The sequence below is a fragment of the Cylas formicarius genome, unplaced genomic scaffold (assembly GCF_029955315.1).
Source record: "Cylas formicarius isolate icCylForm1 unplaced genomic scaffold, icCylForm1.1 PGA_scaffold_4__25_contigs__length_36172078, whole genome shotgun sequence".
Taxonomy (NCBI): Eukaryota; Metazoa; Arthropoda; class Insecta; order Coleoptera; family Brentidae; genus Cylas; species Cylas formicarius.
The window spans coordinates 19,943,123-19,960,088 of NW_026844334.1; the positions used below are offsets into that span (position 1 = coordinate 19,943,123).

The 16,966-nt window shown below is 36.1% G+C and overlaps 1 protein-coding gene across 2 annotated transcripts in view; it reads left to right on the forward strand.

The window, feature by feature from the left end:
* Positions 1-16,966, forward strand: part of LOC132700432 (neurotrimin-like) — a 152,112-nt gene that overhangs the window by 19,262 nt on the left and 115,884 nt on the right. For both annotated transcript variants that reach the window (XM_060667751.1, XM_060667750.1), the window contains exon 2: positions 10,609-10,716. Coding sequence is in view for 1 of the 2 variants with exons in the window: in XM_060667750.1 (XP_060523733.1) it covers positions 10,609-10,716 (108 nt within the window). In the remaining variant the exon portion in view is untranslated. The remainder of the gene's footprint in view (positions 1-10,608; positions 10,717-16,966) is intronic.

The following is a 16,966-nucleotide window of genomic DNA, read 5'->3' on the forward strand; positions in this document are numbered from 1 at the left end:
GTGAATATCCTGCCCGATTCACTGACCCTGGGAATTAAAACACCTTACCTCAGCTCTGCTCTCTCTAATAATATATTATTATTAAGATAATGCCTTACATTCAAACATCACTGACCACATATCAACAGTTCTAAAGAAGTATAACGTCAAAACTAGATTTATCACTTGTCCAAAAATCTCTCAACATCTTCGGTCCGTCAAAGACAAAATTCCATTTGAGATGCCAGGAGTTTACAGCATTCCATGATTATGGGGCAAAGAATACATTGGAGAGACCGGACGAAAAATATCAACTAGACTCAAAGAACACGAAAGAGGCTTACGACTAAGACAAATAAACTCATCAGCTGTTGCCGAACACAATCACGAAACTTATCTACCAACGAAAAATCCGAGAGTCTATAGAAATCTATAAACAACTTAACAATCTTAGCCGCAACTCATTTCTCTACCTGTCACCAATATGTGAATCAGTCATCCGAGACTGTGCTTGCTCATTTAGCCCCCCAAGCTCTGAAGAAGCCAACAGGATGATTGGCGAAACGTCAGCAAGTTCGACTCAGCAAAAACAGACGCAGGAGGAATCCAGAAGTTTTGTAAAAAGTATTATCATTTTATGCTTCTTTTAGACAAATTTATATTTCTTACAATTTTTGTTTTGTGTGACTACTTTACCAATGCTTGAAAAATTTTAGCTTAATTAAAAACATAGGTGGCAACATTTAATTAATGAATAATATTAATATTAAAATATTAAGAACAATTTAGATGTGGTCTCAGGTTCGAGTGAATTTGCAACTTTTTAATGTGGTTGTTTTAATCGGATAACAATTAACACTTCTTTAGCATTTTGCGTTTTGATATATCTCATGTTAATTAAACCACGAATAATTCTCCAAAAATTGCATATTTAACACTTATTATTTGCGATGACTAGAGAACAGTTTGAGCGTTTGGAGTTGTCAATAATGACCAGTGCTGACACGGAAATGTTAATGTATTTTTCTACTCCTGTCTGTAAAATACCTAATTACCCACCGAGATAGCTTGCGGGAAGCGTCATTTTACCATATCAGTTTCGTTTCCCATGAATCCGAGCCACTTCGGACATTTCCGGGATTTTACTGCACGGATTTGGGAGCAATCGGATGTTTTCGGAGATATTTCCCACGCTTTGAATTTTGACGTTTGTCAATTCTGACGGTCATGTCAGTGACTGTATTTGTGTTGTTTTGCGAAAATGTGCCCAAAAACTAACGGTCGTAGAAAAAGTATAGTATGCAACACGTTCGGTAAACTTTTTAACTCACTCGTTTATTAAAAACTCGCTCCGCTCGTGTCAAATAAACTCGTGAGTCAAATGCCGTTTACCGCTCTTGTTGCATAATATACAATTTTGTTATTAATTAAATTTTTCAATTTCGATTTTTCAAACAATTTTCGGAAAGTTGGAGATGATAGAAAAGGTAAATTTGGAATTTGCTGCATATATTTGTAATCTACTTTGTAAAACTTTTAATGAAATTGTCGCTATGCATAAATAAAACATGCGACTGTGAAATTTATGGGAAGAAAAGTATTAGTGCCGAAAAGTCCGCGTCTCAAAGTTGAAACATAAACCCTGTAGCGCGGTCTTAAAACAACTCAAGCAGTTCAAATACATACTAGTGACTCTTCGAGTAAGCTCTTTATTCCTCCCACGGAAGCTGATTATATTACGTGACATTAAATCAAATGCATTATAATCCCTCGTCGTCGGTATCGCCCTGTGCCATTCGCTGATTTTCCGGTTCTCTCCGGGTTCTAAACTGTCGACAAATTGTACGACGGACGACATCCGCGCACGATACACGATTCTAAGCCCTATTTGCCACAACGTGCTGAGGTTTGAATACGCCATATTTTACGTTGATATTTACAACAAATTGTGAGTAAACTGCTGGGCCACAAATTTGCAGCTATAATGGTTCATTTTGGTTTTTGAAATTGTATAATTTATTTATACAAGAACAAGAATACTAGCGATTTTAGACATCTTTACCAGTTTTTTTTTGTTACCAGTGTTCCTCAAAAAATCTCCCATTAATTGATTGATATCGTAATGTAAATTTTGTAAATTTGTTAGAAAAAGGTTTCAATCTTTCTTCACTATTTGAAATAAACAATAATAATCCAAAACTAAATATCCTAAACAAAATATATTTTAGTTCAATTGATAAAACTTCTGAAACGATTTTACAAAATTAAAAAAGTTTGTAATGAAAAAACGAAACTTTTATCAACAAGGTTGAAATCTGTTTTTTTATGGATTATCTACTTGTTTGTAAAAAATCATACTGGGATAAATGATAAAATACAATTCAAATTAAATAAATTAAAAATTAAATAAATAAATAAAAATACAATACAATCTTCTTAGTTGAACTACTTAATTAATTAGTAATAAGTTTATAACTACAACTAATTACAACTACATCATATTGTCGTTTCGGTCATCGTAAATCGAAACTTTGTGATATTTTGGTTGTTTTTTCATGAAATCGTGAACAATACCTCCCTAGAAATGTTGGAAATCCTCATTTAAAAATAAAGTTTAAACCTTATAAACATGACTTAGGAGTTCACTTAATATCTATTTTTTTAATTTTAACCAGAATTGCATAGACCATTTTGCGAGATATTTTGGGTAAAAGTTTTTGTGTGGTTTCCTTCTGTAAAATACCTAATTATACACCGATTTTACGTGCGGCAAACGTCACTTTTTTTGTTTTTAAGTCACTTGTGTTTTAGACTCGTGACTCAAATGCTGTACCACACTTGTTGCATAGTATACCATTATCAAATTTTGAGTAAAAAAAAGGTTATGACGTGTTTTTCAATATGTAATTCTTCTTCTTCTTCATGTACCGTCTCCACTTCGGAGGTTGGCTATCATCATTGCTATTTTGATTTTGGAAGCTGTGGCTTTAAATAGGTCAGATGATGTAACATTAAACCATTTTTGTAGGTTTCTAAGCCAGGACATTCTTCTTCTTCCAATAGATCTTCTTCCCACAATTTTTCCCTGGATTATGAGTTGTAAAATTTCATACTTTGGTCCTCTCATGATGTGGCCGAGATATTGCAATTTCCTTTCTTTCACTTCCTGTAGGATCTCTACACCTTTCTTCATTCTTCTCAGAACCTCCACGTTTTTCACATGTTCCGTCCATGGTATTCTCAGCATCCTACGGTATGCTCACATCTCGAAGGCTTCCAGTTTCCGCTCACAAAACAGGTTGAGGGTCCAAGCTTCCACACCATACAAAAGGACCGGGAATACATAACACTTGAGCATTCGAGTTCTCAGATCTACGCTCAAATCGCGACTACAGAGCAGCTTCTTTATCTTCACAAAGGCTGCACGGGCTTTCTCAATGCGGATTTTTATTTCCGAAGAATAATCCACATTGCAGTCGACACTCGTACCCAGGTAATCATATCTCTCGACTCTGTCCAGCTCTTGGTTTTCAACATACAAATGTTCATGGAGCACTTTGGTTTTGGTGACAATCATGTACTTGGTCTTCTTAACATTGAGTGTCAGACTATATTCTCGACTAGTCTTGACGACATTATTTAACATATTCTGCAGGTCTTACATGTTTTCGGCGAGAAGTACTGTATCATCCGCGTAACGCAGATTGTTCAGTGGAATGCCGTTAATTCTTATCCCAGCGGTATCATTTTCGAGGGCTTTTTTGAAGATTTATTCTGAGTAGACGTTGAAGAGGAGTGGTGAAAGAACACACCCTTGTCTAACTCCTCGCTTGATTTCCACTGCTTTCATCATTTCAGATTGGACGCGAATCGACGCACTTTGGTTTAAATATAGTTTTACTATTATTTGTATATCTCTTGTGTCGAGGTTTTTTCGTTCTAGTGCTTCTATTAGCTGCTTGTGTCTCACCCTATCAAATGCTTTATTATAATCAATAAAACAGGCATATATGTTTTGGTGGACATCAAGACACCGATGCATCAAGACATTATAGGCAAACAAAGCCTCCCTTGTGCCGAAACCATTTCTAAAACCAAACTGAGTATCTGCTATATCCTCTTTCAGCTTCTTATAAATCCTGAGGTGGATGACTTTGAGAAAGATCTTCAGTGTGTGGCTCATAAGGCTGATCATACGGTGTTCCTCACATTTTTTGGCATTAGGTTTCTTAGCAATTGTGACAAAAGTTGAATGGAGCCATTCCTTTGGTATTATTCCTGTTTCATAGATCTTATTAAACAGGGAAGTTACAGCATCTAAGTGTTGCTCTTCAATCAACTTGAGCGCTTCTGTAGGTAGGTTGTCAGGGCCAGGTGCTTTCCCATATTTGGCTGTTTTTATTGCTGCTTGTACTTCTTCCTTTAGAATAGATGGTCCAGATTCATTATTAGTGTTGGTAGTTATTTCTTCTCTTTGATCGTTGAAGAGGGTTTTAATGTAGTCTTCCCATAGAATCAGTTGATCTTTAATATCCAACACAATGTTTCCCTCTTCATTTGTTAGAGTATATGATTTTTGCTTCCAAGCAGTTCCAGTAAACTCTCTTATTTTTTTATGCACACTGTGAGAGTCGTGGAGTCTCTGCAAATTTTCTATTTCGGTACATTTCTCTTTTATTATATTTTTCAGCTTATTCAGGTTCTCATTGATGCCTTGGTACAGCTCCACTTTCACGTCATTCCTTTTTAGTAGGTTAGTATCAATAAGTCTTTGGTTCGATGATATTTTCAGCTTTTTGAGCTTCACCATAATCTCCGCCATAAGAAGATTATGATCCGGGCCTACATCTGCTCCTGGGTATGTTTTGGCACTTTTCACTGTATTTACGTATCTCTGATTGAGGAGAATATAATCGATTTGATTCCGGACTATATGTTTTTCATTGTCTTGTGCTGATTTCCATTTGTATAGGCGACGTTTTGGTAATTTGAAAAAGGTATTTGTTATTACCATACAATTTTCTTGGCAGAACTGTAGGAGACGATCTCCTCGCTCATTACGTTCACCCAGTCCGTACCGCCCAATCTATTTGTCACACGAACTTTTTCCAATCTTCGCATTCATGTCACCCAGGAGTATGGTGATATCTTTGTTCTTAGTCAGTTTCATGACGTCATCAATGTCCCTGTAGAAAGATTCCACTTCTTCATCGGTTTTATCCGCTGTTGGAACGTATACTTGGATTATGTTTAGTGTACCACAGTATGCCTCGAGTTGTAAAAGCAAAACACGCTGAGAGAAAGGTACGAAATTCTTCACAGATCTCTGAAGAGTCTCGTCCAGTATAACCGCAACTCCATGAAGACGTTGACTGTCACTACTTCCTGAATAATAGACAATTTTGTGTTGAAGTCTACTCTGCCCGCAGTTTATCCAGCGAGCCTCACTGATTCCCATTATTTTGATGTTAAGTCTATTCATTTCCAAAATTACATTGTGTGTTTTCCCTGGATCGAACATGCTTTGAACATTCCATGTTCCAATTCTTATTGGTTTTTGCAGCAGGGTGTTTTTCAGATCGGTTGCATTACTCATATCAGTCACAATTGTCCTCCTCGGAGATCCGAAGATATTGCAGGGAATATCACTATGTGATCTTTAATGCGGTGGTTTTACAATTTGCCTTCTGCATCCTTATGCCGTTCACTACTTATTGCAGTTCATCCGCCTTTTGGGTTGATTTCTCAGCCCAAGGGCAAAAGAGGGCCCTTGCACTTTCTGGCTGCTCCACCCGAAGCTGTTGGCCAGTAGGTGGGGACTGCTTATTCCGGCAGTCGTTCGGTCGTCAGAGCCCCGTTAGTTATCCTGCAGGGTGCACCGGATGATAAATATTTATCATCACTCTTGCAGGTGAGGCTGACATTTGGATAGGAGAGGCTGTTTGAGTCGCATCACCATCCCTCTACACCCCAATATGTAATTGATAGTATAAAATTTTACAAAAACAGTTTTTGAATATAATTTGATTTGTAAATGGTTAAAAAATTAGCATTAATACAAAATTAACATTTAAACAAGGCAGGATTTTGAGAACATAAGAAAAATAAGTTTAAAAAAATATATATATATTTCTACCCAGAAATCCTAATTATGCAATGTTGAAACGTGCAGAAAGTGTTACTTTAAGACAGCTACTACGGTCGCGAGTCACATCCGACATTTGCGGTACATTAGTCACGGGCTTGGGGTGGATGTTTTTAGTCATGGATGGTACTTTGAAGTTTACTAGTTCTCAAGTCACGTCACACTTCCATCAGCGAATGTGTTCGTGTTCGTTTGCAAAAAGTAATCCAAAAATTAACAGAGCGTATAAAAAATTTAGTAAACAAGTTGATGAACTTTTTCGTTTATTAAACACTCACTCCGCTCGTGCCAAAACAACTTATGATATAGTATTAGGTACATATTTATCTTACCTTATTATCGAGTAACTTTGAAAATTTTAGATAACAGAGAAATTAAATTACATGCCACAAAAGTTTCAAAGAAATATGTAATCCAATTGAAATATGTTTATATCTTCGTGCATCAAGAATGAGGATGAAACGAGGGTTTTGTACGATCTATATTCGACGCTTTTTGAGAAGGTTTAGGCAGTTTTTATAAACCCACATCTCCACGAAGGAGCAAAGAGAGATCGGAAAGTTACACATTTTTATTTTCTTTAACAAAAAGCGTCGATTCTGATAACGTAACAGAAGTTTTTTTAATACATTTTGATATGTGACCTGAACTAACCAAAATTAACCCAAAAATTAGATCCCAATTTCGGACATTATTCTATCCTGCTCAGCATGAACTGTTTAATCAATCTTCACATGAATTATTATTTTTTACTTCTCTACCTTTGTTTACAATCAAAAATCATGAATGAACACATTTGGGAATTTAGTACAATTGTATTTTGGTTTGGTAATAAATTTACATGCAGCAATAAAACTATTTCAATCAAAAGAAAGGCAAACATCATCTGCATAAGTCGAGCAATCTATTATTCAAATGTGAAATATAAATATCATAAAGAAAAGGACCGATAAATACTGAATTTCTCAAAACCAGCTAATGTGGTTTTTACTTACCTGTACTCCCAATACTTCCGAATTGCCGGAAAAGCATATATTTCCGTCCCGGTGCAAGGAATTGATAGCTGGACTAAAAGCGTAATATAAAAACACCAGGACCAACTGCAAAATATCCATTGTTTTGAAGCGAGCGAATAACCATGGAAATTTAAAGTATTCTTTATTCATTCGCGGCTTATCCTCGTTGCCAGAATATGGAAGGAAATTGATTAGCCTGCCATTGTTTAACATCGCTCGCTTCCATGTTAAATAGAAGTTGAGTTATATATGTTTGCACGAAAGCAATACGTGCTTCCGTGGCCGGCAATTTATAATCGTGCAGAATAATAGCGGCGAAGCGGGGAGTTTGAATGGTAACACTGTCTAGATTCTGTCAAGATATATCACATGATAGTACAATTTTTGGATTAACGATTTTAAAGTTTCGTTTAAATCGTTGAAGGTAAAGTCGCACTATTCTAAGGATTGTTTCAGTATTATCGATTTAAACAGATTTGAGTAAGCCGTAAATAATTGTCGCAAAGGTTGGGGTGAAAAAACTAACTAAAGCGGCCTAGAGAAAATCCTGAAAATTATTTTTAATTTTCTAGAATGGTGGCCCCGAGGCATAACCGCATCCTTGCATTTTATATCCCGTTTTTTGAGAAATGATCTTATGTTACATATTATGTATTTTAATAGTAAATTTACATATATTTTGCGATAAGAATATTTGAGTTGTTTTGTTTTTATACCATGTACTTGTTACTGTAAAAGTGGATATTGCGGCAAATGTATAGTTGTATTATATATAAATATATATAGTGGGCCGTTCATCTTGAGACACTGCCTGCTATTGGTATTGGTATTAAAGCGGGGCGCCCTCGCGGGCGTCCAAGCACTTAGGCCACCAGATGGGCCCGTTGTGCCCCCAGGCCGCTCTAGAGGGCGTCCAGAATGCCACCTCTCCTATAGAAGGTCAGCAACTCCTTTAGCTCAATACCGTGCACTGAGTCCGGATCGATCAGGACCGTTCCGAAGACTCCCAATCTTGCCCATGTCAAGGCAGGGCACTCGGTGAGCAGATGATACGGGGTCTCCTCCCCCCAAGCAAAGATGCCTCCTAAGCCTGCAATGTCCTGTGTAGGCCCCTGTTAGTGCTGTACACTCCCTTCTGGTCAGTCTAAGCAGCTCCCTGGTCCGAGGAAGGGCGGGCCCATTCATCATAAGCCTCGCCTGCCTCATTCCCGGAGCAACTCTCCAGCCCCCCGCGGTCCGGTCCCTCGCCCAGGCTTCGAGAGCTCCCCGCCTCACACACGGGGCGATCCCCAAGCGGGGCTCTGGCCCTATATGCCTATGCGAGGAGCCCTCTCTGGCTACGGCGTCCGCTGCCTCATTGCCCCGGATACCGGTGTGACCCGGGACCCAGACCAACGTGACCTTTCTCTCCTCAGTACCCCTTTGCACTCCTTTATTAACAAGGAGCGCGTACGCACTGACTTCAGTGCCATGAGTGCAGCCCTACTATCCGAGCAGAAGAAGACTCTGCTGCTTCCGTGGTTGAGCCGAAGCACCTCTCTGGCCGCAATCAATAAAGCGAAAATTTCCGCCTGAAACACAGTGCAGTACTGACCCAGAGGGACTGACAAGCTCGATCCCGTTGTCTCGCAGTACGCTCCAGTTCCGGCCAGATATCCCATTCTGGACCCGTCCGTGTACCAGGCAAGTCCATCCCGGGAGCCGACTCTGCCCTCTCTCCAATCTTCCCTTGATGGAAAGAGAAAGGTCAATTTGTCAAAGAAGGTCATCTCGGGGATCATGACGTCACTCGGCATGCCCATGACCCCGCGATCCCCGCGACAGCCCTCTAAAATGTCGTACGGACCCCGATTGAAGGTTCCCTCCCTCCAGAGCCCGCAGCTCGCCAGCCTCACAGCTGTCCTGGCCGCCTCCATCTGCACCCGATCCGTCAGAGAGGACAACCCCACCAGAGCCTCTAGGGCCCTCGGGACACTGCCTGATCTCAGAAACTATAGGGGATGGAGACAAAAATTATATATCAAATCTTCAATTTATTTGAATGTTGTATATACATGGTGTTTTATTTTTCCTGGTCATATTACTTCATTTTTGAATTCTATACAAAATTCTAGACATATTTTGTGTATAATGTGCTATACCTATGACTTTTGCAAGACTGCAAACGCCAATTTCTTTATTCAGAAGCATTTATTGTTTGACTTGATTAAGTTTTGAAATTTCGCGAAAAATAAGATTGAAAATGAAAACTACCTCTTTTTATAATCTTGTCATATTTAGCTTTAAAAATTAACACAATTTTATATAAGGTTTTATATGCCTAATATTGCCTATCACAAATAATATGCTGGTGCCGTATAAGTTAGTCAGTGAAGTTAGTCAGTGTAAGGTGGCTATGACGGTGTTTGAACTAAACAAGTGCTAGAGTGCTGCCACTATAATTCAAATTGATTAAAGAAATTAGAAAGCTAAGGGAGAGAACAAACGATTGATTAAATGTTTTGTTCAGGCAGATAGCCGCAATTGCTTCTGGTATTATACAAGTACGAAATTCCGCAGTAACAGTACTTGTTGTAAACGGTATAACAGAATTAAGAATAATGTTCTTCTTGTTGAAATAAATAAATAGCTTTACAATATGTAAAAGTTAAGTGTCATAAAAGCTGTTTTTGTTAAACTAGATTACAGAATAATTACCCACTTTTTTGTGTTTTCTACCCTAATAGCTGTTGATTCTGAACGAAAATATGCGACCAACGTTTTTTTTTCCTCTATACTTTTTTAGTAAACCACAAAAGATAATAAACTCTAAACTAAACATGCTTGCGAATAATATATTTTGTTCATAGTCTGCATAACTTCTGCTATGCCTACTGAAGTGATTATCTACCAGCAGAACAGCGGGTAACAAAACGGACAATGTTTGTTCCAGTTTTTTCGGTGTATACGTATCTTAAACGGACGCGTTCTCTCCCATTATTAGACAGTTAAACAGATCTTATACTTAGCCACTATAAAAAGCGGAAAGGAACATGTAATAAAAAGGAAGAAAGAATATCTCAAAAACAAAAATAAAAGGATACATTTCATATTTACACACACACACACACACACACACACACACACACACACACACACACACGCACACACGCACACGCACCCATACCCACACCCACACCCACACCCACACCCACACCCACACACCCACACACACACACACACACACACACACACACACACACACGATACATTTCTCAAATACAAATGATACTTTTTTATTATACTTGATCATCAGTTATCATGGTAAAATGATATCGAACCATACTTATTGCATATATATGAAACTTATAAAAAATTTCTACGTTATTTGAAAAACAATACTCTTCTGTTTGTGTTGATTGATTATTGATATTGATGTTTCATTTGACGATATAAACTTTAAAATCACTGATAATATTTCTTTTTCAGGGTCCATTTATAGCAATCAAGCAAATCCTAGATTCGTTTCGAGAGGAAACACGTTTAAAGTAGTCACCGGCGATACAGTTGTTTTGCCCTGTGAAATTCACAATTTAGGTAAGTCACTAAATCAACATTCCATTTTCCATCAAATGAGAGAGAGTCAGATGGATATAGATCAATTGAAACAATTTAACTTTAATTGTACACCGTGTACCAAATAAAACGATTCAATAAAAAAGTTTCGTACAAAAGTTTCTTGGATTCTCCTGAAGATTTAAAATATTATAATTTTGTTGATACAGGATGTCCCAAAAGTGTCCCCTCCGACATCAACTTTGTAATTTTAAATAGAACGCCCTGAATATTTCGACATTTTTGGAATCCTTGCTTAAAATAAACGTCAGTTTCTTAAGAAATTCCCACTAGAATTTTTCAACATTGAGGTTATGTGTCTTTTTTTCATATTTGCCTCATATAAAATTGTGTTGTGATATTACTGATACAGGTATTGCAACGAAAATTTAACTACAAACTAAGGGGATGATACACTACTTAATCAGTTTGACAGATGTACCTCGGCTTATACACGGTATCCCAAGTAGGAGGTGCCGTTTTGGCGAATTCTATTAACAAAATTCCAAGATTTTCAAATGGAACACACTATATTTTTATTCAGATATCAATTCGATCAATAGGGCAAGTTTGTAATTTATCTTATATTTAAATTTTACTTGCTTTTTGTGCTAATCGACGTTTAAGATAACACTCGTATAAATTCTTGTTGAATTTAAAGCTGCTCACATTAGGTCACCTGTTGGCAATATTAGGTATTTTTTAAATCGCAAAGATATGCTAGGTAAATTTAGAATCGAATTTTTGAAATCGTTCTCCATACCGGCAAAAAAATGGGTTTTCATGGGATTCAAAGGCAATTCAATCCAAATTGAAATTGCCACTTTGATTTGAATTGCTTGTATAATATGTATATATATCAAATGCAATATTTAAAGCCTGTATGTAAAAAAAGTTAAAAAAAAATATTTTGTCAATTAAAGCAGAGATTTGCCTTTCGAGTATTTTAAGGGCAACAAACAGATTAGTAGCTGTCATGCATTCTTTTTGAATATATTTGCTCTAAAATCCATAGAGACTTATTAGGTAATTAACAGTACAAACTGCGCCTCTAGTGAAAACATTGTATTTAAGCAATTACAGTTAGGCTTGATTATATTTATCACTTGAGAAGAAGCGCTTTAACTGTGCTCACTATTTTGAGCTGAATTTCACTCAATTTTACTTGTGATTGTGGCATAACATATTTATCTAAGTTTCGTATATTTATTAGCTGTCATACCACTAATTTTTGCTTGTTGACTTATGAGATAGCAGGATAGACACAACAATCTGATCCTTTTCACCAATCAATTTGTTAAATTAATAAAATATATGTTACTCGTGAATTCGGTACTTATAACGAAGCTCATACCGTACTTATAATTGTTATTTTGACGTAGTTATGTTTGTCAGCACACCCCAACAGCGTTTCGGATTTACGTGGGTAATAAAATCTACAAGTTTGTAGCAAACTTTGGCGCCCCAACCGGTTTTTAGTTCATCGATTTTGTGATACATTGTCAGTAAAAACAATGTGCCGGTATAATCGTTTATATCGAATGTTTTCTCGATATAAACGCAGTATAAATGTGAAAGCTGAAATCAATTTAACTAATGTTATTACTTTTGTACATATCAATGATAGGGTTGCTGTGTAGCTTTTATTAGATAGGTAGATAATTAGAACAATTATGATTGTCAACATTAATATGAAATTTTGTCGAGTAAATTCAATCCTTTTTTTAAATATTTAGGAGTAAATTTAGTTGTAAAAATCTTTTCAACAAAGGAAAGCAGATGATCTTAATACATACAAAAGCAGAAAGTATTAAGTGTTAATTCTGACCGACATGGACTTAATATACTTTCTGAGTTTATACATGGGAGCATTAATATGACGCCAGTGCTAATTTAATTTTTTTTTGGCTGCCATGGATTTTAATTTGTGTAGTATGGTCTCAAGGATAAACAATCGGTATCGAATGCTTTGCCAAAACTCCATTGAAACGCATTCCATTGATTCCACGCTTGAAGGATATATGAGAATATTGCTTAGGGCTATAAGGAAATCGACAATCAACGGGGTGCATTTTATACTTTTTCTACGATCATTACATTTTTACAAAACAGTACGAATACATTCACTGATTGATGTTTCATGCGACTGTCAGAAATGACAAACGCTAAAATAGCGTTTGTGACTAAAATTTTCCCAAAATTTCCCGTCGCTTCCAAACTCGTGACTAAAGTGCCGAAATTGTGCGGTATGGTGGGTAAAGAAGCTGATATCTTAAAGTGACACTTTCCTCACTCTTGATCGACTCATAATTCGGTATTTAAGAGTAGGGAATAGAAAAAAATATTCAGTTTAATAAAATTTGGCTTCAGTAACGAATTTGGGAAATTAAACGTTTGTGGTTTAGTTGTAGTTCATTACGTTTGCATTACAATCACATATTGTCTCTTCTTTTTATAAGAAATAGTTTAGCAAAAATAACCGAAATGAAGAACAAAATACAAACATTTGCGAATTGGCGTATATCAAAAAAAACGCGACGTAGACTCTTTAGATGGCCTAAAGTTTTGGGGGTTTACCTTAAGTGTGTTTTTTCATATTACGCCTCTTATCAAACTTTATTCAGGATATTTTCATAGATACGACGACATTATAAGCTACGCTGTATTTAACCCGCGCGAAGTAATTTAATAAACCCCAAGGGACCGGGAATGTGTTGAAATAAAGCCGAACCCTGGGTGCGATTTACATAAAACATTCCTTTTCAATTTCATCTGGCCTTTCTCGAGTTACAAATTTATGAGAGCGGTCATATTTGACCATACTTATGAAAATGAAACCGGTCTTTCGCAATCATCTGCGGACCCCTTTTATAGCTCTAGGGTCTTTTTATATGGAGCAATGGAAAAGATTAAATTTGGCCCCGATAGTTGTTAAATGATGAACACTCGTTGGGATATAAGGCCACTATATTCCACGGAGAATTGTCTGGAAATTTTAAGCCCACAGAAGGGTCGTCTTTAGATGGCGGAGTATAGTTTCACTCAGATTACACCATTGAGACTTGAGCTGCCATAAAACCCTAATTATCCCTTTGCCCATAAATTGCTTTAAATCATTTCCTTTTTTAGAAAGTTAAGTGCAGGTTGTTCTTCCAACATTTGATAAACTTTCCTTCTCAATGGATCTTGATTTTTATGGAACTGCTTTGTTTTAGTATGATTAGGTGGGAGAGAGAGATTGTAGATTTAAATCACATTAATCAAATCTTTATATTCGATCAATATCAAGAATTTTTAAACCAAATGTAATAAACACTTAATTGTACAAGGTAATATTTTTCGTCCTTTTATTTAAGTGGAAAATTCTGAAATCATCAAGGTCTGTTGTAAGGGGTATTTTTTTTCGATGTATAGAACTTTAAGTTGCAATAAAATAACGATTGACATGAATTTTATTTATCCAAAAGATAATCCTGTGGCATTACATTTTAAATATGATTTCTGGCATATGACCGCCACGGCTGGCGCGGATGTAGTCCAACCTGAACGTTCAATTTTCGATGACTTTTTCCAACATTTGTGGCCGTATATCGGCAATAACACGGCGAATGTTGTCTTCCAAATGGTCACCGCATAAGACCGATGACTTTACATAGCCCCACAGAAAGTAGTCTAGCAGGGTTAAATCACAAGATCTTGGACGCCAATTCACAGGTAGAAAACGTCAAATTAGGCGGTCACCAAACGTGTCTTTCAATAAATCGATTGTGGCACGAGCTGTGTGACATGTTGCGTGGTCTTGTTGAAATCACATCTCCTGGACATCATGGTTATTCAATTCAGGAATGAAAGAGTTAGTAATAACAGCTCTATACCGATCATCATTGACTGTAACGTTCTGGCCATCATAGTTTTTGAAGAAGTACGGACCAATGATTCCAACAGCCCATAAAGCGCACCAAACAGTCAGTTTTTCTGGATGTAACGGTGTTTCGACATACACTTGAGGATTAGCTTCGCTCCAAATGTGGCAGTTTTGTTTGTTGACGTAGCCATTAAACCAGAAGTGCGCTTCATGGCTAAACAAAATTTGCTTATGAAAATCGGGAACAACAGTTGGGTCCATTCGACGAATCTACGCCTTGAGAATAAATCACTTCACAGCTGTTAAATCGGTCGCCATCTTGAACAGTAATTCCAGCTTAAAGTTCTATACATCGAAAAAAACACCCATTACTTGGTTGTTTTTTTTTAAACCTACAAGCAATTTTAAGAAAAAAAAACCAATTGGCAAGGCAGAAATAAAACTGTTTGTGTAAATTTTTATCTAAAATTGTATCAGAAACATCATTTTACTTTAAAAGCCAATGAATGATGAAGTGAACCAAAACATTTCTTGGTATTGGTAATTATAGAACTACAACACTTATTGACATACAAAATAGAAGGAATAATGTGGTACAGCTCTATAATTGTTTTATTTTGATCTAAATAAAAGCATTTTGTTAATAGTGTAAAACAGAAGCTCGTTCCAATATCTATAATAGATGTTAATGGCAACGAGATCCTAATTTCAAATCAAACAAAACTTTGGCAATTTCGAAGTAAAATTTTGCGGCTTGATAATTACTACTACTGTTAGTGATATATGCTACATTTGTTTGAGTTTTGACACTTAATAAGTTTTATAAAGACCCAGTTATGAAGTTTGTCCAAAAATATCAAAAAACAATCTTTATTGCTTTGATTGCCTGATTGAGTTTCTTCAGCATAAATATAACATTTTGAAGCGGCAATGATTTGCAATCTTTTTAAACGAAAATATAAATTTTCTAGACTGTGTTGAAAATTGAAGTTTTAATGGGAATCTTTGCAAATTTGATATTAAAACTGGATATCAATGACAAAATATTAAAAACGGTGTCATTTGGACGTTTATTAAATTATTTAGCGATGTGACTCAAAACAAATTAATCTCACACGCAAATCAAAATTTTCCCGCTGGCTTTTAACCGTTTTCGATCCGACACCGGGAATGGTTTATTTTTGCCTTTACTGCCTACATTCAGGCGGGATAAGGGGGTAACATGATAACTCGGCACCCTCTTTTATGGCCGTTTTACAATCGCTGCGAATTAGACTGAAGTTAGCATGCTGGAGCTACTTTACATTTATATAAAGTTGGAAATTATCCTGATTGCGGCAGCTACCAAATTAATAATACTAACAAGTTTGCTCAGAGAACGTATTAAGCGCCATGGGAACGGAATTTGTCTTTGAGATGAGTTTGTGATTCCATAGGAAAGTTTGGGATCGAAGTCGTGAGATTAGAAGTACAGGGAATCTGCTTTATATTGTTGCAATGGCGAACTTTACAACTTGTCTCTTTGATCACGAACTTTTTTGAATGGGTACAAAACCATTGTGGGACAGAAATCTTTGTTTAGGTTATCACAATAAATGCTTCGTAGGAGGATAATTCCCGCACATGGTATATAAAAATAAACTTGAAAGTTGGTCTTGAATGAACGGCAAAAAAATGAAGAACTGTCATAAACCCTTCATGAATTTTACATATTTCGTTTCGTCTCTAATGGTAATTTATTGATTTCCGCAATAATATTGGCATTTATTAATTTGATTACGTTTGCCTCTTTCTTTTCTTCTTTCAATTGTTAGTATATTCAGAGAGTTAGTCCAATGAATGCACTTAAAATGCGATATAAAACTCCATCTGAAATGTATTCGCATCACATAAATAATGTAAATTTTATATTCATCATATTTTTTGTTAAGTCATTTGTTTCAGATTTGACTACATTGTTGGAATTCCATTGTTTTAATATCCGGTGGCGAGAAAGCAAAGCAAAGATATTGACAAAGATTGGACTCTCATTTTATGCGAATATATTTTATTTAAGCACATTTTTCCGTACTTTTACGAACAATGCCTCAAAAATAAAATTAAACTATTAAACGAAAAACTACGCTGTGAAAGAATATTTTTTTTACTAAATGTGTGTCGTCTTTATAATAAAAAATAATAATTAATTTAATTTTATTAATAAAAAATAATGCATAATAATTTTAGTAAACAAAAATAAACTTTCTTGCTGTAACGACGAAAAAAAGAGGTTGGAAAGGCTATTATTAAGTGCTATTTACACCATGTGCCAGATATACGATCTGGAAACCCATAGGCGAAAAAAAGTTTCATACAAAAGTTTCTTAG